Source organism: Athene cunicularia (assembly GCF_003259725.1).
Source record: "Athene cunicularia isolate RWA chromosome 7 unlocalized genomic scaffold, athCun1 chr7_part1, whole genome shotgun sequence".
Lineage (NCBI taxonomy): Eukaryota > Metazoa > Chordata > Aves > Strigiformes > Strigidae > Athene > Athene cunicularia.
In genome coordinates, this window is record NW_020799107.1 from 17,552,372 (window position 1) to 17,575,511 (window position 23,140).

Genomic DNA, 23,140 nt, shown 5'->3' on the forward strand with positions numbered 1-23,140 from the left:
CTAATGGCTATGAAGTAGCTTGCTTTCGTGCACCTGCAGGCAAATCCTGCAGGCTTACCGCCTTTGTTGTGCATGCCAGCTGGGGACACTCAGCTGAAATAAAAGGTGATCCTGACAGAGCACCATAGGATTTCATAGCCCATCTTTGCTGACTGCTCACTGGCTGTCCGTTTCCTTCCTCTTCAAAACATGAGATTGCCCTTGCTACTCTCCAGCACCTCCCTCCCACTGCGCCAGGACTCAGTTGGCTTGCTGTGCCCTCGCTGGCCACCATGGCAGGGAACACCGAGTGCCATGTACAGTGGGGGGTTGGCACAATGAAGAGAATTTTCAAAGGAAAAACGCCAAAGAGGAAAACCAGCCTCCTGGGTCTCACAAGGAGGAGAAGAGGGAAAGGCAGACATGACTGTGTAGCCTCATTTGCTGGTGCCCATGGGGATTGTACCTGTGCTGAGAGAAGAAAAGAGAAGAGAGAAGAGGCCTTTGTCCCTTCCTTTGCCAAATAAACTGAACAGAGACGAGAGCCTGACTCTCTTTCTTGAGACTCTGTATCTCCCTGGAAACCACAGAGCAAGTAGTGTCCACCTGCAGCTGTGGCTCTCATTAGATTTGAATAGCGGCACAGTATGAGATCTGTTTTCCAATTTAGAGCGCCACTTACAGGGATCATTTTGGGGATCAGCGAGGTCAGCGGTGTGGCTAGTAATTTTTTCTCCTTCTTTCCCAGTATCTACAAGGTATGATTGAACATTGAGAAATAACGTCAGAGTGTACAAACTGTTGAGCAGTTAACAGGCTGAACCGTCAATTCCCAGAAGTAAACAGAACCTTGAAATGGGCAGCTGGGGGATGCCTGGAGAACGTTCTTTATGTGGAGGAAGATTTTAAATCCTTGTTGGTTGTGGTACACTTTCTTATATCTTTTCCCCCCCTAATAGAGAGAAAACAGGATGAGTCCATTTCCTTTCAGCATTAGAAAGAAGGGAAAGCTTTAGAGAAGTTTTTTGGCATGATTCTACACTCTGTGGGTGAATACTTTGCAATTTGGTAGGAGATTATCTCCCTTTAATTTTTTTACAGTGAGAAATCTACCACCTCGATTCTTTAAAGTCTTTCCTCTGATTGTGGGTGATGATTCTATACATCCGAGTGAAATAATGATTTTTTAAATTTTTTTTCTGAGAAATCAAGATTTATGTTATAGAGCCCACAAGCAGTTTGACCCCTCTTTCTTATATTATCCACTATATTTCACTACTTAATCACTACATGTGATTAAGATGTTTGTGCTTACCCTGGAATTAATGATCTAGAGGGTTTGGGGTTTATTACTTAATATATTTTAGTGATCGTCTTTTTCATTTCCCAGGTATATTTTTCTTTTTTCCTCCCTTTATTTCTCATCTGATTTCTTATTCTTCTTATTGTTGTTTCCTTAATAGAAAGTTTAACCCTATCTATATTTGTTTCTCTTCCTTCTACTTTCCCAATATTCTGTTATTCCACCTACTTTTTTATCTTTGTTTTCATCTCTGCAGTTTTATACTGTTAATCTTCCAGTCTTCCTATTTTTTTCTTTTCACATTCTTCACTTTCTCCCCTCATTCTTTCTACATTCATTTATGGTCTTGTTTCCATTTTTCGCTCTCTTTTCCTCATCTTTTTCAGCTTATTTCCATAATTGCTGGGTTTGTTTGTCACCTTTTTTTCATTTGTTTTAACATTTCCCACCAACTATTTCTTGTGTTCTTACTTCTCTGTCATTCCATATCTCTAGCTTATTTCAACAAGTACTGACCAGCATTGATCCTTAAGTCTCCTGAAACCCTGATTGATCATTTCTCAAGGACCTCAGCAATGAGCAGAGACTGCAAATATATCTTTACATTCAGGGATGTGTCAATTATGTGCCCAAATATGCATCTATATGTCTGATGCCATCAAAAAATTATTTAGCAGCATGAAAGATGACAGAACCATAGTTTTAACAGAACTCCTTCCCCTTCCCCACTATCATGTTTATTTTCTCAGTTGCAATATATAAATAAATATGCATATCTCAATACTTCCAGAATTATCCAGTTACAGCTACTGAATAAAGAACCAGATAGATAGTAATATTCAAATTGAAATAAACCCACAGTTGTTATTATCTAGAATAACTACTCCTACAAATACTTACTTGGAACATCTACTTTACTAACATAATATGCAGAGATGATCTTTATTTGTTTCATAGAAATTCTTATTCTACCATGCTTGTTTTCTGATACTCTTGCTGAACTCAGTGGAAATTTCTGCATCAGCTCAGATGAACTGTGCTATTTATAGTTACCAATATAATCCTGATTGATTCCAGAGGAGTGTGAGGTGATTTTAAGATAATTAGAGTTAGGAGGAAAGGATGTATCTGATTTTTCTTAAGTATCATGCTTTTGCTTATTTGTAGTAAAAGACTTATTATAGTCCTAAAGTTGATAAATTACTGCAGTTTCTATAACTAGCATAAGAACCACACGAGTGTCTCTTGCCAAATCACCAACTAAACTTTATCTTTCTTTACACAATTTTCAGTATAGTGCATTTGAACATTCCAACACAGCATAAACAAAAGCATTTTGAAATAAGTTATCTTTTTCTTACTTGGTGTTTTTAACAAGTTGGTTTGAATTTTATTTTCTGTTTTCTTTTAGTATTTTCCTATGCAGAAGAATAAATGGTAATTAAAATGTGCAGGATGAGAAGATGGAGCAGTCAGTGCTTGTACCACCAGGACCAGACAGCTTCCAGTACTTCACTAGAGAGTCTCTTGCAGCTATTGAACAACGCATTGCTGCAGAAAAAGCTAAGAATTCTAAACAAGATCGTAAAGACAATGATGATGAAAATGGGCCAAAGCCAAACAGTGATTTGGAGGCAGGAAAAACACTTCCATTTATATATGGCGACATACCTCCAGGAATGGTGTCTGAGCCCTTGGAAGACATGGACCCATATTACATCAATAAAAAAGTGAGTCTAACATAAATCCTGTTCACATGCCAGAGTTAGAGTACTTTATCATGTTCATTTCAATTTCATGGAAGGCGTCATATAGCTTGTTACGTCAGTCTGTTAATTTGCAACCATGTAGGAAAATGTCATTCTAATAATGTAGAAACATCTGAGCATTGCCAAAAGGACATAGGTGTACCACAAGAGCAGCAGGTGTTTGATGCCAGCAATACATATAGGTTCTGCCTTCCAGAAAGTTAGTAAATAAATACGCAATATCTTCTAGTTATAAAAAAATTGATTTAGATGGATAACGTATGTTTTTAGAACACATTTACCCTTGTGTGCCCTTGGCACATTGGTCCTTGTGCTTTACATAATGAGGAATTTTGCAGTAATATTATATTTAGAATTAAGCTAATAAAATTTGCAAGAAATGTAACATTATGACTGATTGTATAATATGGTTGTACAAAGGATGTAGTGAGGTATAAATAAATACTGTGAAAATCTAGGCTTCTATTCACTGCTCTCTCAATCATTAGCAAAATGCCCACTGTCTATGGTACAGGACAGAATCTATCATCCTTAATGGTTACTAACTTTTCATCGTTTTCCTTTAATTTACAAAAAAATTTATTCCTTTGATATAATTGAATGTATCTCAAAGGGACATTTATATCAATGCTGAAACATGGTATGTTGTCTTTGATTATAAGTATTATATAATACCTACACAAATGTGTATGCATAATAGATTATATACTTTGCAAATTTAAGAAAGTAAATATATACTGCAACTGAGTATACCAACACACCATGCGTTCTCTAAGGTTTAAAACTGACAGCATGATCCAATGCAGACCACATTTGTTGCTTTGATAGCAAATTTTTAGGAAATTTATGGAATTGATAAACACATGGATAAGCAGAAACTATCATAAAGAGAGTGTAAAACTTATTTAAAATTTTCTGGTATAATTGGCCTTGAACAACCCTGGAATCCTTTCAGGATGATTCTGTTGCACAAACTCTATGCAGCAGAAAAGGTTCATGGTTTGTAGTGATTGCTAGCTTGGTGATATTTTGATTATTAGGTATGGTGATTATGAAAACTCTATAAATACCAGGACAGAAGTTGATTTTCACAAAGTGCTGTGCTCTAAGTGTCTTAGCTCGCTAAATTTCACATGACTTATGAGTCCTATTTTGACAAGGAAGAAAATACCATGTGAAAACAATGTTTTTATCTTTATTATTTGATGCCTCTGAAAGAGCCTTTATCTGCCATTCACAGTGTATGAAGATTTATCTTTAAAACACAGTTCTACTTTCACAAAGATAAAAGATGCATTTCTATAAAAGCAGCCCTTGTACAGTTCTGTACTAATTGTGTCTCTTTATGATACAAAATCACATATAATTATACCCTTACCTGCCCACATCTCATCCTGGACCTTTACAGTCAAATCAGTCTGTCCCATGTGTCAGTGTAAGCAGATACATGATAGGTATGACCTACAGGTACCATTCTAGAGCCCTTAGAAATGGAAGATCCTTTCAGTCCCTTCACAGATGCAGCTCAAAACTTACTACTTCAGCCAGGTCTGATGATAGAGTGGCAAGAAATGGAATTAAATCAGCTGAACATATTCAACCAAGTATCTGTACTATTTGAAAGGAATAATCTTTTTATTTGCACACTAAGTAACTATTATGGGCAAGTTACATACCCACTGGGATTCTCTTTGTGCTGAAGTCCACACTTCCTCTCTATGCACGTGCTTTAATCTTCTACAGGACAGAAATAGAAACAGCCCTGTCAGTCAAAAACAAGACAAAAATTTCTCACACACTACAATTCTCTCAATTTTCTTCCCTCAGTCAGAAGAAAATAGACTTTCCTAACAGAAATCCAACTCCTATTTCAGTTTTACATCAGTAACTTGACTGAAATATCTAATTCCTAGATTTTCTGATCTAGTTGAGTGAATTCTGGAAAGACTTTTATCTTGATCCACTTACTTGTCTTTTGAGAGTACTGGTAGCAGTTGATGCTCCTGCAAGTATCAGAAGAAATAGTCTGAGAAAAGCCTGATGCAGAAGTGAACATCTCCAGGAAGACATGAAGTACTCAATGCTCAATGCGTTTACCTCTGTACCGTTTAACATTTCAGCTTTCTCTTTATCCCTTTCTGAATTCCACCTTGTAAAACCAAGAAGTCAGTCAGCACACCCTTGCCCAGTGTCTGATAACTGCTGCATGATGGCTAGAGAATTTATATTTCCGCTTGGGGAAGCATCTATCTGAAAAGATATGGATCTAATGAAAAACACTAGAATGAAGGAAAATATTTATTTGCAAGAAAGTGTTAGGATAAGTGTATGAATTAGCAGATGCCACTGTTGCTGCAGACCTCTATTAAGATCTCTATGTAAACTATATGTGATTTATTGACAGAAACTATATCAGTTTGGCTTCCAAACAGGGAACAGAAGTGGTTATCTGCAGCACAATCAAATTATACCATTGAACATTATCACAGTGTTTATTCAGGAAACCGGTACAAGAATTTTAGGTATATCTTTTTTATTCCAGATTTGGGTCATGAGTCAAATCATCCATCATTTGCCTCATATGCAAGTATTGCATCCCACTTACTAAGGGTTTTTTTTCCTATTTTTGTAGCAAGATTGAAGAAGTTCACTACATCTTTGCACGCATTGAATGTTGAAACATCTACAGTATTTTACATTTCATCCTTGGGACATTTTTCTAAGCAATAGGTTTGTGCATGTCATGATTTGATAAAGTTTAATACCAAATAAGACAGGAATAAATAAAAGTGTTAAACTGCTGTGGGAGCCTTAATCTGTGGATAACATAACCCTGAGATCAAAAGTTAAAAATGGGAAAATCTGTTAAGAGAAACAAAACCAGATAGATGTGCTAGTTTTATGGTTTTGTAACAGTGCTTCTATGTAAAACCTGCAACCAAAGAAGACATATTCATATTCAATATTAATCTGAAGCTGAAAGAAAAAGGAAAAAATTGACAACTGCTGTTTGACAACAGAACAGCCCCTTATAGCAAATTTACACACCTGATAGTATTATTGATTTACACTGTATCACAGCCTGAATCCCAGCAACATAATTAATTTGTTATAATGTAATACAATACCTGGTTTTATTTTCTTATTATTTTATTATAATGAAATGCTGCTGACTGTGGTGGTCAACAAAGTTGGTCTTTAGAACTGTGAAGTTCAGTGTCTTTAAATGGTTGCAATGTTCTTTTTTTAAATCCAAAATGGAGTAAAAATGCAATCGGACTTTACCCATTTTTTGTGTTCCACTTCTGTGTAAGTGCAAATTAGTGTGTTCCCAGTATAATAGTGACTGCCTGTTCATGCTCAAGTTGCCTTCACAAAGGAACAAGGAGGTTCACATCATTGTCTATGGAGAAAGGATCAGCTGGAACTCCCTAGGATCCTGACCTGCAGGAATGCATCAAGATCTGGTCCACTTGGTTTCATTCTTTAAGGGCTGTCTGTTTTTCTCTTGAACCTAGGCTGCTACATTAAAGAGGAGGGAAAGAATAGGTGGAATTAAATGGGTCTTACCTCACTTTACTCCTGCTATAATATAGATATAGCATTTTTGGTTGCCACTCAGTGCTCTGCCTCTTGCCAGAAGGATATTGAACAATATCTGTCAGAAAAGGTGCCTTCTTTTGCCTGGGAACTTGGTAATATCAGTTCATAAGTTAAACCACTAGCTCCTGGGATTCTCAGACTTGTCTTAGGTTGCAGAAAAAAAAGGATTCTGTAAAATCACTTCTTTACATCAGAAAAGGTGAATGCCATAGCTATTTTTGATAGTTGTAAGTGAAAGAATTTTTAACTGAAAAGTTCAAACAGAAAAAAAAAAAAAAAAAAAAAAAACATAGTTTCAAAAGATAACCACAAAACCAAGAAATGCCATCTTCCAATATGCCATTAATCTCTTGTTCTAGCTGCCCCTCAGGCTTTTCCCAAGAAGCTAAGGACTTGGCTCAACAATGTCATGTTTTGCCTTTCAGGAGGTCCTATGAGGATTTAGATGGTGTTTCTTTAACTGTAGGAAGTGAAAATGCAATGGAGTAGCAGTCAGCCTACTAAATGTAGCCCTCCAGAAACTATGTTTAAAGCTAACTGGAAGGAAGGAGAAGAGAAAGAAGGTTTGGGGAATTCTTTGTCCCAAGAGGTTCTTGGAGACCATATCCTTGTTCAGTGTGGACTTTTTGTCCCTCTTAGCTGCACCTTCTCAAAATACTCCTCCTCCTCCTTTTCCCTCCTAAGAAAGCAGTTTCTGGGTTTATATCAAATATAGCAGAAGTTACAGAACTGGGATTCAGGTTACAGATTCAAAAACAGGAAATCAGAGACTTGTCTTCAGGGATTTCTTTGAATTCATATTCAGACTTGACTGCTTTGAGTGTGAGTAGTTTTCCTGCCTTTATAAAATGATTAAAGCACTTTATAAAACCTGAGCCCTGAAAAGTATACATAATCCTTCATATACAAACATTAATCTTACAATTTGCTTAGAATTTATTTAGCTTTTCTCAGTGTATGCCTACTTTGTCCTGACAGCTTTGGGTACAATACTTCATGTTCATCCACACTGCCTACACATTGGCTTGCATCTAGGTTGAGACTGGAATGAGATACAGAAGGCTTACCAGGGAGGGAAGCTTCCACAGGGATTGGATATCAGCTGTTATCTGTGTTTTTTTATGAAAATTCTTCAGAGATAAGATACAATTTTAGTTAATGTTTAAGGCTAGAAGTCAGGGACCAAAAAAGTCATTCTGAAGGCTCCAGTCACAAAGATGCTTTGAGTGAAAAATTAAAACTAAGGTAGGGAATTTATGTCTTGTTGGTTCTGCTTATGCAGGGCAGCAGAAAGTAGAACAGCTAAAATAGCAGCAGCTTCCAACTGAAACTGGAGCTGTGCCAGCATGCTGTTATTTTCCATAAGGCACTCTGGAAGAAAGATGTATGTTTAATATGCTTGTGTTCAAAGATTTTTTAAAAAAATGTAGGTTGACTAAACATAGGTGGTGTAGTCTTAGATACAAAGTTAGTAGGGAGTGTGATTTTTAATGTATTTTGTCAACTACCTCATAGTTACAAAAGCTGAGAGCATGAGCTGGTGGCTTCTGAGCTGTGAGTCCTGGGGACAGACCTGGAAGGGGAAGCTCACCTTCCCCTTTGGGGTGTGAGGCTTTAAAACATTGTGCCAAAAAATCATTCATCTGCTTGGTTGCTTCAGTATTTAAAATGAAAGCTTCATTTAAGGTCAGGTCATCGGCAGTTACACTTTGAAGGTTGTTATTATCTGTAATCCATAACTGGAAGCCTAATTTGGAAACATTAGCTCAGGCTTTGTCCTACTGTCCTCAGTTTCATACACACTTTCTCCATTTCTGTGCAGAAACAGGGAAATCAAATAGATATATTGTACCATTCCTACAAATCTTGAATTTGTACTCAAGACAAGTCTCACTATTAATATCTTTTAAGGGGTTTGGTCAGTATAGGAAGGAGTGTCATGTAGAGCTATGATGGAGAGACAGCTCAGGGAAGAAGCCAACAAGGGAGTTGGGAGTGGGACAGCTTTTCCTCAGGGCTTAATCCCTTCTTCTCCTCTGCCTTCAGTACTTGGTATCTGTCACAGACTGGTGGAAACCCTCATCTCCATTTGCGTCTCCACCTCAGTGCTCCTAGAGATTTGTATCTGTACTCCATGGCCCATACATACTAAGCTTCCCAAATCTAAGCAGATTGAAGAATCGTTCTTCTTGAACCTCCTTTGCATATTTTCACTGTCTGCCAGCCTTCCCAGAAATAGCCTTGTAGTCCACTTTCTTACAGTCTTGAAGCAATGCTCAATGTCACGGGCACCAGAAGAGACCAACATGCCCACACTTCCACTGGCATACTAGTTTACAGCTCACTTCATCAGCAACATTAACGAAAACCAAGGAGGCTTTATCATATCTTATTTATGAAATATGAGACTCTGACACAAACAAACAAAAAAACCCCATTTTTGGACACTTCTCTTGGACAAATTCTTCAGGATTTTTAATTCAGTTTGAATTTATGCTATAATCCTTGCATCATCCCTTCCAGTGCATGTGGATATCTTCTGAGGTACTGAGCTTTCCTTTTGCAGTATTTTTCATTCTCTTCTGATTAATCTTGCAGTTGAAGAGCATCTTAGTGCCACAAAGAAACCTGAGAGTTTCCTTTTCCCATGCTGTAGTGTTAATGTTGTTGCAGCCATGATGGCCTACAGTGGAAGCAAAGTAATATTTGTACAGTTCACTCTCATACCATTTATATTTGGCTCATGGATTTTTTTGAGAAAAATAGACAAGCTTTCAGCCTACAGTGTCTTCTACAATACTCTGAAGTAAGGCTTTCATGCCTTTAAGTTTCTCCAGATTCGATAGGCTCTTTAGCTGTTAAAATTTAAATTTAATAAGTATGTATGTTCTGGGCAAGTTTCACTGCAAACCACAATTGTGCCGGGACGTTTTCTGGGATGTATCTCTTGCTCTCCTCCAGTAAGGTTTATGCAGATGCTCACAGTCTTCAGAGATCTACCTACTCATGGCTATACGTGTTACTGCAATTTCCCTCTCTCTTTAGAACAAAGAAACAGACTAGAATAAAAAACATGAACAAATGGGCAGGCTATTAAATCCATTTCTATAAGGATTTCTCTTACTAACACATCATTAACATCTGCAAGTGAGGTTTCACTGCTTATGGTATTTCAAACAGGAAGAGAGATTTTCTATGGGAAAACATAAATAAAATTATAATTTTAGTTAATTTCTGCACCTTTTTTTTACAAGAAACACATCATGTAAATGAATCATACTACTATATTGAGTTTGTTTAATGGAGAACTAGTATAAAAGCACTAATTAATTAATGTTTTTTAATTTACATATTTTCATATGTCAGGTACTTCAGGTAAGTACTGGAAATATGTTTTATTTTTTAAAATTAGTTATGTTTTTTGTATATTAGCTAATCAAAAAGTTACAGCTTTGGTGATTGGTCCTAGGAAAAGTTTTTATATGAGCATATACAGTGAATATACACTTATAAGATGTCTTTTCTTTCTCTTTTTCAGACCTTTATAGTATTGAATAAGGGGAAGGCTATCTTCCGGTTCAGTGCCACCTCCGCCCTGTACATTTTAACTCCCTTCAATCCTCTTAGAAAAATAGCTATTAAAATTTTGGTACATTCATATCCTTTTTCAGTGGTTGTTCAAAATGTTATGCGCACACAGAAATTAAGAAAACTCATAATGCTTTCTATTCCATTGTAAATAAAGTTTTTTGTAGGCTGTTAATTTTATTTTCATTTTACAGTGGAAGACTTATGATAAGGTTTTAAAAGTACTAGAAAATGTGTATATAACATATAGGTAGATGTGTTTTAGTTAACCTGCTAAATTTTAATACTTCTGCTGTATGAATCTGCAGATGGATTTAAGAATCCATCTTTATCAATTTTTCAGAAAAGTTTCTTCAGTTTTATTTTAACATTGAAATTTTTTGTATTCCAGATTATTTTTTGTGCTATGAAGCTTCTTCATAAAAAAAATATTTTTTGTTGTTGTTTTTTTCAAAAAAATGAAATTTGTATTCACAAATTCCAGAAGAGCTCTGAGTTTTGCAAGCAGTTAGGCAGATATGCAGCTGCTCAGGAATGGCTAGCTCAGGGATATGTTTATGTTGCATTTTAGTGGTCCTTCTGAGGCCAACCTCAAGACCAGCTTTATAGTCTTTTGCAGCAGCATGCCTGGAACCCTGGTTCACACAGGCTGAATCTCACATTCCCAAACCTGCCCAGTCACACCATAAGCCTCTGCCAAATTTCATACATTGCCAGAAAGCAGAGGTAGCAGTCCTGCAGGCGGTTTGCAAAGCATCTATATGTGCAGATGGTGGACAGATTGGAGGACAATAACTGATCGGATGGTGCACAAGGTAAAGTGTTAGACTGGTAGGTGGGATCTGTGCCTGATGTTCATAAAAGGTTAGCAGGGATTTCTAGCTGGTGAAGTTTTGCTGCACTTTTCTCGCAAAACCCCAGGACTGGGAAAAGTAGTCAACAAATATAAAAACTTCAGTATGGCAGTAGGACTTTTAACATTGAACAGTTGGTCAAATACAGAAGTCTTGCTATTAAGAGACTACTGGCAGAATCTTCTAGGTCTTTGGAAAAAGGAATAAAAAAGGCTGCTGCTGACTCAGTAAGTAGACCTTTTCCTCTGACCTCCTTAGAAGTTAAAGCAGTGAAAGAAGGGGAAGAAGTCTGGGGAGGAGTCAGGGAGCATTTGGGGCTAGGTGCTAAATGACCTGACAGAGACCTACAGACATAGTGGTGTTATGGTGATGGTGAGAAAACGCAGCCAAATACTGTCAGATTGGAGCTTCTAACAAATGCTCATCCATTCAAGTTGCAGACCGATTTACAATACCTTCCAACCCTGCGTCTGTGCTAGTTGTAGGTAATGATGTTTACTGGTGTGCTGATAACTGATTTTGGTTTTGGTTTTAAGTTCCTCCTAATCATGTTCAAAGAGTATCCAACTGGTCTTGATGGCAGTCAGAACAAAAGCAATTCTAATAAACAATATGCAAATCCAATATTTTTCCTCCTATCTATGAACTGATTGTTTGATCATGCCATTTAAGTCTATTGTAGGAGGAGATTTCCTTTCACTATATGGACTAATTTCCTTTCCAGCCAGCTAACTATGGGATGGCTATTTTTATCTTAGAAACAGAAGTAGAGTTTTTTCATCTTAAGTATAAAAATAGATGCACAGGCTCTTTATTTTTCTTCTCTTTTTTTTCTTTTCTTTTTTTTAAAATTCAGTATAGTACAAACACTGCAAGTATGAATGTGTTTAACTAAGAACCATGCTATATATTCCATAATGCAGCTTAGATTTCAGTCGCCTATACAAGGTTAGCTACCTATAAGAAAAAAGATTAGGGAGTGATGGAGTTTACTTTCTGATTTTTATCAATCAATAAGTTCTACTGCCCTCATGTTTTGAGGTTTGTATTAGGCATTTTGACCTTTGTAACAGAACTGTGCCTTCCAGTGTGAAAAATTTGTGTTGAGCACAATGAAATTGGCCCATTGGTTGGAAAAAGTTCATCTGTACATCTTCCAAATTCTCTAAACCTCTGTATAGGACACTCTGATCACATGTGCCCAGAGTGTGTCTCTTCCCAGTGCTTGGAGACTTTCCCTGCAATTGCTTTTCCTCACTGCCAGTATCTGTTGTTATACCAGATACAGGAACTGGTAGCATCATGAATTTTTCTCTCTTATGCTCTGGTGACTTGCTTCCTGGTATTCTGCTGCACTTTTTTTTTGGTGGGTTTTTTGTTTGGTTTGTTGTTTGTTTTGGTTTTTTTTTGTATGTGTGTGTTGTTGTTTTTTGTTTTGTTTTGTTTTTTCCTTTTGCCTGTCTGACTTGGGTTAAGGTAGAGTGTAGAACTGAGGGGGCAACACAGGAGTGATGGGAGATGGACAGACTTTGGCAATTAATCCAGGAAAGTATGAAAAAGTAAGAATAGGTGGATCATTGAGCAGCCCAAAAAAGGGATGTGGCAGTGACTTGAGCTACAGCATACAAGGAGGGTTAGAAAGGAACAGGAGGATGCTCTAGAGAAAATGTGGTACCTGCTAAATACCCCTGTGCTAGCCTTTGGAAGCTGAAATTACAGTGTTACTCAGTGTGGTCTGACTGCCAGCAGGTATCTGTGAAATTGGCAGTGTTTGTTTTTCCCAGTCTTCATCTTCCACCAAGTCCACACAGGCAATACGAGACTTCAGCTGCTCCAGTAATCGATTAGCTTGACGCTGTATAGTTCCTCCAACCCTACTGCCTGCCTGTATGGGAGAGCATGAAAAAGTGCATTTCCATGAAGGAATCATTTATGAGACCTGATCACCTATGTGTATAGTTGAATTATCATAGAATATAAAATACTAAATTAAGGGAACACTGAGGTTGTAAATCACTCAAAATGTGATAGAAGGAAGAGAGGCACCGACATTGTTTGAGATTCCTGTAAGGGAAAGCATGGCCAGAGCTTATATTTCAAGGTATGTTAGCCCTTATTGATCATCTGCTCCCTTTAAGAGTGAACAGCACTTTGGCCATGCATCACACAGATGTGGTGAGTTATATACAGACAGAGCAATGTGCAAGGATCTACCTGTGACCTTTGCTGTGATACCTAGCTGTAAACGCATAATACACTGCACAGGGATAAAACCTCAGGTCTCCTAAGTGGATATGCCTCTCCTTTAACTGTTTTGTGAGACTACTGAAGCTGCACCCAGGCATTTCCATTTTTTTCTGCTACCAAGATGGATTCTCTTTATTTAAAGGAATGGTACACTCATATCAAGTCCAAATCTTTAGAGCTGTCTGTGGACTGTGAGGACAAGCATTGTAAGGCATACTAATAATTTATTCTAAGCCACTAAACAATGATTTTTTACTGTATCGAGCTTGTATTACAACACGATCTTCAAAACTAATGAAGTCACTTACTGAAAGATATCACAATATTCACTGCTTGTCGGGCATTTAGGCAAAGGTCACTGACCTATCTATGGGAATCAGGCAGTTAAATCTTTCCCTATGATTTGAATGTTTACTTGAAAAGATATGCTCAAGTTTGTATCTGCAAGTGATCTTAATGTTTGTACAAATTTTCTGCAAAGTTTAGGCTGAGATGTTACTTCTCCTATTCCTCCTTCACGTAGAGTGAAGGGTTATTTTTTGTTCATGACATAAAAGTATAACCCCAACAACAATATGTTACCTGCTGTATTTAAGAAAAGAAAAGAAAAAAAAAATCCTGGGCTCTTATATACAAGTTTACCTGTAAATGGATTTCTTCAGTTGAAGGTAGCTTCTTTGCTAGTTATGTTGATGCAACTAGTTTTAAGGAACACATTATTTAGAGAGATGACTAGAGGAAAAAAATAGTTAACCATTTGGCATAAAGGTGTTTGCTGCCATCATGTGGCCATTTTTAGTCAGGTTTTGGTCTAGACTATTTTCAAATATCTGAATAATCGAGTTTATTTTATGGCTCTGAAAAGGCCACACTGTTTGCAGAACCAGTGAACTGTAAACCAAGAACATTGCACTGGGTGTAATGAAGCCCCAGTAGACTGTCCCACCTCCCTACCATGCACCCCTTTGAGCTCTTACTCTGGGTTTCATAGTCCCAGAATCCCTAACTGTTCCTTGCTAGACCTCTAAATAAAAAATGTCATTCCACTCTTCATCAGTTTTCTTTGGTTTTCAAGCAATTGACCACAAGGTACTATTGAACCGTTTAAAAATTACACCACTGGTAGAACAAGAGACGCTTCTTTTGCTGCTAATGTGTTTTGAGAGCGCCAAAGAACAATATTGGAAAATTATTCACCTTAATCTGTGAGCTCTCTTTGGATTTCTGCTTCACTGACTGAAGCATGTACTGCTAAACTAGTGATAGGGAAACATGGAATACAGTCTTTCAGCAATTAAAAACAGCGTTCTGTGTTTGTTTTGTGTTTTTGACAGACTGGCTGTGCTGGGTGCTGGGGTGGTGTGTGCTTTCTCTACAGCTCTGACTCATGGTAAATAGGATCAACTTTTTTTACCTTGCATATGCCAGGTGTTGAGTTTAGTACCAAAACTGTAGAGTGAAAGACTAACACTTATTCAGACATGTCAGGTATTTAAGTAAGACAATATTCTTCTGCAAGTTATTTCAGTTTTGGCTGTTACTCAGCTCACGTTGCCTTCCAGGCATGCGAGAGCCCTCTCCATCGCCTTCCACTACCAACTGAACACAAAACATGAGGACATCAACAAATAGCATCAGAACATCAACAAATCAAGACTAATATTAAAGTTCAATGTGCTAAAGTGAAAACTACCAGGTTAAGCAAAATATATGTGCAATGTTTAAGAAAGTCTGAAAGATTTGTATAAGTGGCAATATTTTACTGTGCTTAAGATATATGGCTGATGTGATATTGTATGAGTTACTGTCGTGTTTTCCTTAACTATAACCTACATTATTCAGCATGCTTATCATGTGCACTATTTTGACCAACTGTGTATTTATGACCATGAGTAACCCTCCAGACTGGACTAAGAATGTAGAGTAAGTTGCATGTGTTATTTAACGATACCTTTGATTGTGCCTCTAGGAGTCAGCATGACAGTAACAGCAGCCATGTGTGCTGGCTGGAACTGTCATGAGACAATACTATTATTTCCTCTCTAAACTATGTAGAAATGTTGAATAATTATTTAAATCTCCTTCTAGTAAAACAATTGGGTAGAAAAAATGAAAGTTGTTTACAGATAGAGTTCTACTAAGATTCCACTAGTTTTCTCTCATCTTGATGGTTTAAGCATCTATGCAATGCTTTTACCCCTCCTTTTACCCCTAATGCCACTGCATCAGTAGCAGAACCGTGGCCATCTGTTTGTAAACACCAGTTAAGGACAGCATATAAACAAAAATATTCCTAAAGTGGGAATTCAGTGTATATTTAGTCTCTTTTTATATTTAATACTAGATGTCTTCAATGTTAGTCATTCAGACAGTATCCAGTAACTTATGCTCACAACCTTCTTGGGTAACAGTAGCAGATCTAGTGTTGTATACTTTTAAACTCCGTGTCATCAATACATTTTTAATGTGTGTCATCTATTTGATGGATTATTTATTTTGATTAATGTACAAGATCAGGACTGCTGTACTTCCACATCATGTCACGAATAATGCATGTAAATGCACAAGTATATATTATTAATATAATGCATTTGAGAAGAAATTGCTTATTTACTGTATTTCTTTTCCAGTTTTGAAGTAAAAAAAAGTCATTCATTTGATCATCAGGTTGACAATATGAAATGTTGCTACTTATTTTGATTAAATTTTACTATATTTTCCAGGTACACGTTCACTGGAATTTACACGTTTGAGTCACTCATAAAAATCATTGCAAGGGGCTTTTGCTTAGAAGATTTTACTTTTCTTCGAGATCCATGGAACTGGCTTGATTTCACTGTCATTACCTTTGCGTAAGTTCTTGTTTTTTGCCTTTTCCTTGAAAGCGAAGGGCAAAAAGGGCATGAAATTAGTATCCATATCAATTTCATTAAATGGAAATTCTTGAATGGATTTACTTTTGTCTAAAACAATTTTCACATTCTAATATGTATATTTTTATGTAAAAATAAATACTGCAGAAGCCATTAGTACAGCTAGTATTAGAGAGGCTAATTTCATGTCCTGCATTTTTTTCTCTGAGCAGAAAAGGAGCATCCCTTTGACTTCATTCTCCAAACTTACCAATCTAGTCTAGATAAATTTTAGGCTTTCAAAGTTAAATCACTGTGATTCACTTCAGAGACATTTAATTTAACTGAAGGCTCTGAAAGCATATTAATGCAAGGCAAACTGCAGTGAAAGGTAAACCTCTGACTGTTGCTATTTAATTTTTTGCTAAAACGCCAAAGCGGTCTTGATGAAAGACCCAAGTAAGTAGCATAAACTTTGCCTAAATTCTGAATAACTGTGATTTAATCCTACAGGTATGTAACAGAATTTGTAAACCTAGGCAATGTTTCAGCTCTTCGAACTTTCAGAGTATTGAGAGCTTTGAAAACTATTTCTGTAATCCCAGGTAAGAAGTAACTGGTGTAAGGTGTTAGGCCCCTTGTACCTCCCAACTGTTCCTTTTTATCCTGTCATTGTGTTTGTGTGTGAACTCCCCTATTGCAGATATGTGACAGAGTTTGTGGACCTGGGCAATGTCTCAGCGTTGAGAACATTCAGAGTTCTCCGAGCTTTGAAAACAATATCAGTCATTCCAGGTGAGAGCTAGGTTAAACACTGAGGCTGACTTTAATTGACTGAAATGGAATTAATATTTTTTAAACGTCTTATTTCGTTCCACAAAAAAAGCAAGAATCAGAAGATATTCTAATTCACTGAAATCTCTGATTCATTGCTTTTTGACATGAGGTCTTTCCTTCTTAAATCAGCCTTTGAGTTTAACAGATTCTTGCATGAGACATTGCAGTACACAGTGTGTGTGGTTTGCATCGTATGATGTCAAGCTTTCTTCTCCACATTCAACAATTATCAGTAACCCTGGTTTTCTTACCCATGTGTATTTTACCTACATGATGTTATGTGGTACTTGTTGTGAATATTTGTGTCTAAAAAGTAGAGCTGTTTGAAATGTTGACTTAGTAAGAAGATGAAGGAATAAGATAATAAAGAATAGCATGGGCATTGCATGGGGGATTTATTATCTTAAAATTCTACAATTTTCCAAACCATTTCCAGTTTTATAGCATTGAATTTTGATCCTATTTATTGTTGAACAGGCTGTTTATTACTGTCTTCTAAACCTAGTATGTTATAAAACTGATAGTAGCAAAGGTTTGGGGCAAGAGGTATTTACAAATAAAAACAAAGAAGACTTCTATGTGAGATTCATATATAGCATGAATAGAAAAAGTCACTTGTTTTAGCATTAAAACAAGTGTTTTGAAATATATGCAACTCATTCCATTCACAGTTTTATATGAACATAAATTTCAGCTATTTATTCATTTTTCACAAGTGAAAAAGCTCTTCACAAAAATGTTATTTCACAGACATTACTATCATTTATTTGGGCTTCTGCATGAAATCTGTAACTTGACTGGGAGACTGTCATTTTTATGCTTTAAAAAAGTTTTGAATATCAGAATAAAATTCCTTTGCATTTGCAGGCTTGAAGACTATCGTGGGAGCCCTAATTCAGTCTGTGAAGAAGCTCTCGGACGTAATGATCCTGACTGTGTTTTGTCTGAGTGTATTTGCACTAATAGGGCTGCAGCTGTTCATGGGCAACTTGAGGAATAAATGCCTGCAGTGGCCTCCCGAAAATTTTACTTTGGAAACAAATATTACTTCCCAGCTAAACAGTACCATAGGTGAAAATGGTACATTGGTTAATTCAACAGTGACCCTATTTGACTGGAAGGGGTACATTGAAGATGAAAGTAAGTATTGTCAGCATAACTCCTATTGAAGTGATGTGTGGCTGACCTAGTTCTTAGAAATAACGAGGGGAAGGGATGATACATTTAGTTAAGACAGAGCAGAAGTGTTTTCTCTTGCTCATGGATCTGTTCCAAAGGCCTGCATGGAAGAGGGAATAAGGAACAAGGGAACTTTCTCTCAGCTCACTCTGTCAAATCCACATCTCCCCTGAGACAGAAAGAGGTCCAAATGAGTTCTTCAAATTAAAATTAAATTCCTAAAATTCTTAATAGTCTTAACCATTTTCCATTCTGATACTCCAAAGCAAGATCAGCAACAGACATCTATCTCACTTCTGACAGACATCAGAGATACCTGACATTGTGACAACTCCAGTGATGGAGTCCTCAGTATTTTCACCACCTATCCATTCTTGTGCTTCACTGTGCTTATTGTTATTAGAAAGGGATTTTTTTAAGGTCTAACAAATTTTCCTGCTGCAACTTAAGCTCATTGTTCTTATCAATTTCACCACAGGCATCAAAACCAGATTATTACCTATAGTTAATCACTGTCTCTGAGATATTTAGAGATTATTCTTATGTTGCCATGCCCTGTTCTCTCCTTTATCAGTCTTCTTTTTGTATGCCAAGCAATCCAGATCATTAACCTTTTTCTCCTACAATTTATTTTCTAGATCCTGATCTCTCACCTGGATCCTTTCTCGTTCATAAACAGACTTCTTAAAGTGCAGTACCACATCTAGGCATTTCTTCTTCACATGAGGCAGACTAAATAAAGAAGAAAGATTATGTATTAGCACAGTAGTTCATACTTGTGTTTTATATATCCTAGGCTAAGACTTGACATTGTTTACAATTGTAACATCACTAAATCCTGTCCAGCTTGTGGTCTATCTGCTTCTGAACCTTTTACAGACTTTCATCTCATTTTGTTTCCACTTTCTATTTGCACAGTTCATTGTTCCAGCCTGAACAGCATCCTGATTTTTCAGACCATCTCTCTAACTGTTCTGGATCTTTTAAATTGTAATTGTTTCCTCAAACTCATCACCATCCTTATCAGATCAGTATCATTTGCAAATTTGAAAAATGTTCTTCCATCATCTAGATTACTTAAAACTTTGAATAGCAGCAATCTCAGACAAACCTCTTCAGAAGTTGTTCTGATGCATCTTTCCGTTTTGATAATTTCCCAAAGTATGATTTTCCAATCAGTTCTGCTGATACAAAGCCATCTGGCAAACTGAAAACAGATAAAGTAATGCACCTCACTACAGTTAAATGTAAGGTTACAAACCTAAGCTCTTTATCCTAAAAATCAGTGCTACACAATCCAAGTTGAGAGAGGTTGACATGCATAAAGACTGCAGCTGATGGCATACATCATCTCTAACAGTGAAAGTTACTTTTGGAAAAAATTAAGAACTAAAGGGGAGAGAGAAAAATAAAAGGGAAAGGGAAAACTGACCACAGTGGCCAGCTGTGAAGAGAAGTGGTGGGGTCCCCAGGTGAGTCTCCTCCCCTTGGTATCCCCTTGGTATCCTTTCCAGTGCAGCACTGATCACTCCATAATACTTTTCCTATAGCAACTGTAATGTTTTTCATTAGCATCTCCTCAAGCTCCCTACAGGTTTTTCCTGAATGCAGTGCTATTAGCACTAACTGGAACACACTTTGATCAGGCTGGATGCTGTATGGCAGGTTGGTTTTTAAGCTCGTACATGCATGATAGTAGGTCACCTAATATAAACAAAAAGCTATGAGCAAGGAGTAGGAAAAAGGGGGAGAAAGAAGGGTGAATCTCACACCAGAGACAATTGCTCCCCATGAGTACCTGCTGCAACAATAATGTATTTGCGGATGTAACGTCATGAGAATAAAAGCAAAATGAATAACAGCATGAGAACAAAGGAAAAACATTGCTACAGAGTCTCTAGAAAACACTACCACAGCAGCTCATATGAAAGGTTGCAGAGCTGCAACTGAGAGGCAGGATACAGAAATGCAAATGGAAGGCCCTTTGCAATAGAGAGGCAAAGGCACCTAAGGAACTGTGGAGCAGCCAAGACTGACAAATTAAGGCTAAACTCTGCAGCCAAAAAGCTAAATAGTATCCTGTTCGCATAAATAAATTATTGATCAGAAAGGCAATATTACCCCTGTGTTTAGCACTACTGCAGTTTCTACTGGAATACTATATAAAGTTCAATTTAGATAAATTGTTGAAAAATTGGAGGATGTTCAGGAAAGAGCAGAATGATTAAAGGGTTGGAAAATCTGCTTTATACCAAGATAGACCAGGAGCTCAAGCTACTTAGCATATCAAAGAGAAGGTTTAAGGAGTGATTTGATCATAGCTGAGAAAAACCTCATGAGGAACAAAAATTTCATCCCAGACATATCTTTGATCTAGCAGGCAAAGATATGAAAGGTTCAATAGCTGCAAGTCAAAGCCAGACAATTTTCAAATAGAAGATAGCTTCTAACGGTGATCACGCAGCTGATGAATAGCTATGATGGATTTCCATCTGAATTTCTTAAGTCAAGTCTTTTTATGAAACTCACTTTACTGGAACATGTGAATTCATGGAGATCCCATGCCACAGGGTATAACAGTCTGAGAAAAATCTCCTAATGATGACCTAGACTTCAAGGTCAAATTTAATTTCCTGGCTTTTTAACAAAGAATCTGTAAACTCAAGCTCTGATTTAATTTGATTTAAAAAATACCTGAAGTCCCTTACAAAACAAAGATGAATTGAATTAGTTACAGAAAGTACTTTATTGAATGACTACTTGAACCTTTACAAAGGATTTAATATGTATTATGAAATTTATAATGAAATTATAAGTCTTATTATGCAGTTAATAAGCTTTTCCTTGCTCACCAGTAGTTTTAAAGAAAAAAATTATCTTCTGACAGCTTCCTGCTCTCTTCTTGCAGGTGGGCAGACAAGACACAGAAACGGTTCCTAAACCAGCTCTCACAGGGAAATATGCAGGGACTTACCTGGAGCTCAGAGCAGTGCAATGGCACTGCCTTTTGTAGGAATTATGAAAGTTTTTTATGTGAGTAGCTGTGTATACTATGCAAAAAAGGGCAAGTAAACCCTAATTTTGCCACTGAGCTTATTTTTGGAAATACTATTTAGAGAGACTTTATGTAAGCACTCCTGGCATTAATGAGTTAAGCACTCTTATTTTTCCCTTTTTCTTTTTCTAAGATAGAAAATAAAAAGTTATTCTCAGTCATTACCCTAGGTTTACCCAAACAACTGTAAATTCCCTTGAAGTAAAGTGCTCACCTACCAGGGTTTTTTTCCCATTTGCCAGCCAAATAAGAGGGAGCCAAACATATACCTTTGATGTAATGAGGGACTTTTCACATTACTTTGGTAAAATAAAATCCAGAGTTTTGCATCTAGTTAGGGACATGTGCTTGTACCACTCAGCTTGTGTTGGTATAAAAATTTTCCTGTCTGAAAAAAATACAGTGAGCATTAGTTGTGGTTGTATCAGTGTACTCAGAGAGAGCCTGGGGGGCTGTTATTTCCTGTGGAGCTGGCAAGTACAGCATGCTTACAGGGCACATCTTCTCTGAACCACAGACCTTGAATACAGACCCTATTTTAGCCGTTCAGCTCAGCAGAAGCAGTACTGATCATGACTGACTGCTCTGTGTAAACTACATCAAGTCAGGTTTGCATTCTTCCCAACCAGCTGTTACGCTCCAACATGTTTTAATCATGATTAGCTGACATAGTCTAGAGTAAGATTTGCTTCATAAGGGTCGGCTGTGGTCAGCATCATGTCAGCTAACTTTTCCATTTACAACTGTGTTTCAGCACGGTGCAGTTCTGCAATGTATACCAGCCCAGAATGACAGTGGCTGCACATAGGGTTGTGCACTTTGCACAGTTCAGGAGATTGTACCCTGTAAGACACAGATGTATCATTAGACACTGAATGGAGTCCTTCACAGAGTGTCAGAACAAGGTCTACATACAGCTTAAAATCTGACTTTTCCAAATGGTGAATTTTGCTTTCAGATGGAGAGATGCAGCTGGCTGGGGTACCGTGTCCCTCCTGCAGCAAATCAATGAGCTGAGCCAGTGGCTTGTGACACCTCCTCGGACTCAAAAATTCATTAGCCTCTGTAGTAACCCTGCTTGGGCAGCACAGCCACACTCAAATTTAATCTCAGATGCACTGGTAGCATTTCAAATGAGATTTTAAGGAAATAGCAGGCCAGTTTAATGGAAAATAAACCCAGTGCAGGGTTTAAATCTTCTCAGGAAGCAAAAAAGGTACCACCTTAACTCTGAAGCTGCTGTGCTTCTGAAGTATTGAAATCTGGGGAAGTGCTCAGGGGAGTATCACCATGTCCCTGCACTGTCCTTGCAGACATCCTGAGGCAATGCTTTTGGTCTCTGTTGGAAACGGAATACTGGGCTACATGGTCTAATCCTGTACAAACTGAATCCTTAAGTCTGTGACCAAATGGGAGAATGTTACTATGGGAGGAAGCTCCTCTTGTGATAATTCTTCCAAAATCAAGATTTTAGCAACTGTAGGCATCTGCTTTAAGGGGAAAAAGAAAAGCATTTTTCAAAGTTATGGTAAAAGTGAATTTTAATAAGAACAACGTATTGCACATCACCTCTTTATTTTTTAAGAGTAGGCAATGCCTTTGTTGTTTAAACCATCTACAATGTCCTTTAAATACAGGATTACTACACAGATTATGAGATGGTTGGCTACAGGGCAATATGATGGAATTTACCCATTTTTTTCTTTCCTAAGGATCAATAATTTCATTGTATACTCCTAAAATCCTACCTACACAAGTCAGTGACTGTTGCAGTAATTCTGTCTGACTTAAACTTAGATGTATACCAGGGCCTTCACACTAATCAGTGGGCTAATTGCAGCATGTACGCACCTGTAACAGTTAGAGCTATTGGC

At 37.2% G+C, this 23,140-nt stretch overlaps 1 protein-coding gene across 8 annotated transcripts in view; it reads left to right on the top strand.

Moving 5' to 3' along the window:
• SCN1A (sodium voltage-gated channel alpha subunit 1) overlaps positions 1-23,140 on the top strand; it is a 100,899-nt gene that overhangs the window by 29,636 nt on the left and 48,123 nt on the right. For 4 of the 8 annotated variants that reach the window (XM_026852636.1, XM_026852638.1, XM_026852643.1 and 1 more), the window contains 6 exons: positions 2,694-3,012; positions 10,193-10,311; positions 15,177-15,266; positions 16,067-16,195; positions 16,899-16,990; positions 17,900-18,172. In XM_026852636.1, the coding sequence (XP_026708437.1) occupies positions 2,746-3,012; positions 10,193-10,311; positions 15,177-15,266; positions 16,067-16,195; positions 16,899-16,990; positions 17,900-18,172 (970 nt within the window). In that variant the 5' untranslated portion in view covers positions 2,694-2,745. Of the gene's footprint in view, positions 1-1,777; positions 1,893-2,693; positions 3,013-10,192; positions 10,312-15,176; positions 15,267-16,066; positions 16,196-16,708; positions 16,801-16,898; positions 16,991-17,899; positions 18,173-23,140 lie in introns of all 8 variants that reach the window. The other 4 variants (XM_026852637.1, XM_026852641.1, XM_026852642.1 and 1 more) reach the window with 2 other exon arrangements.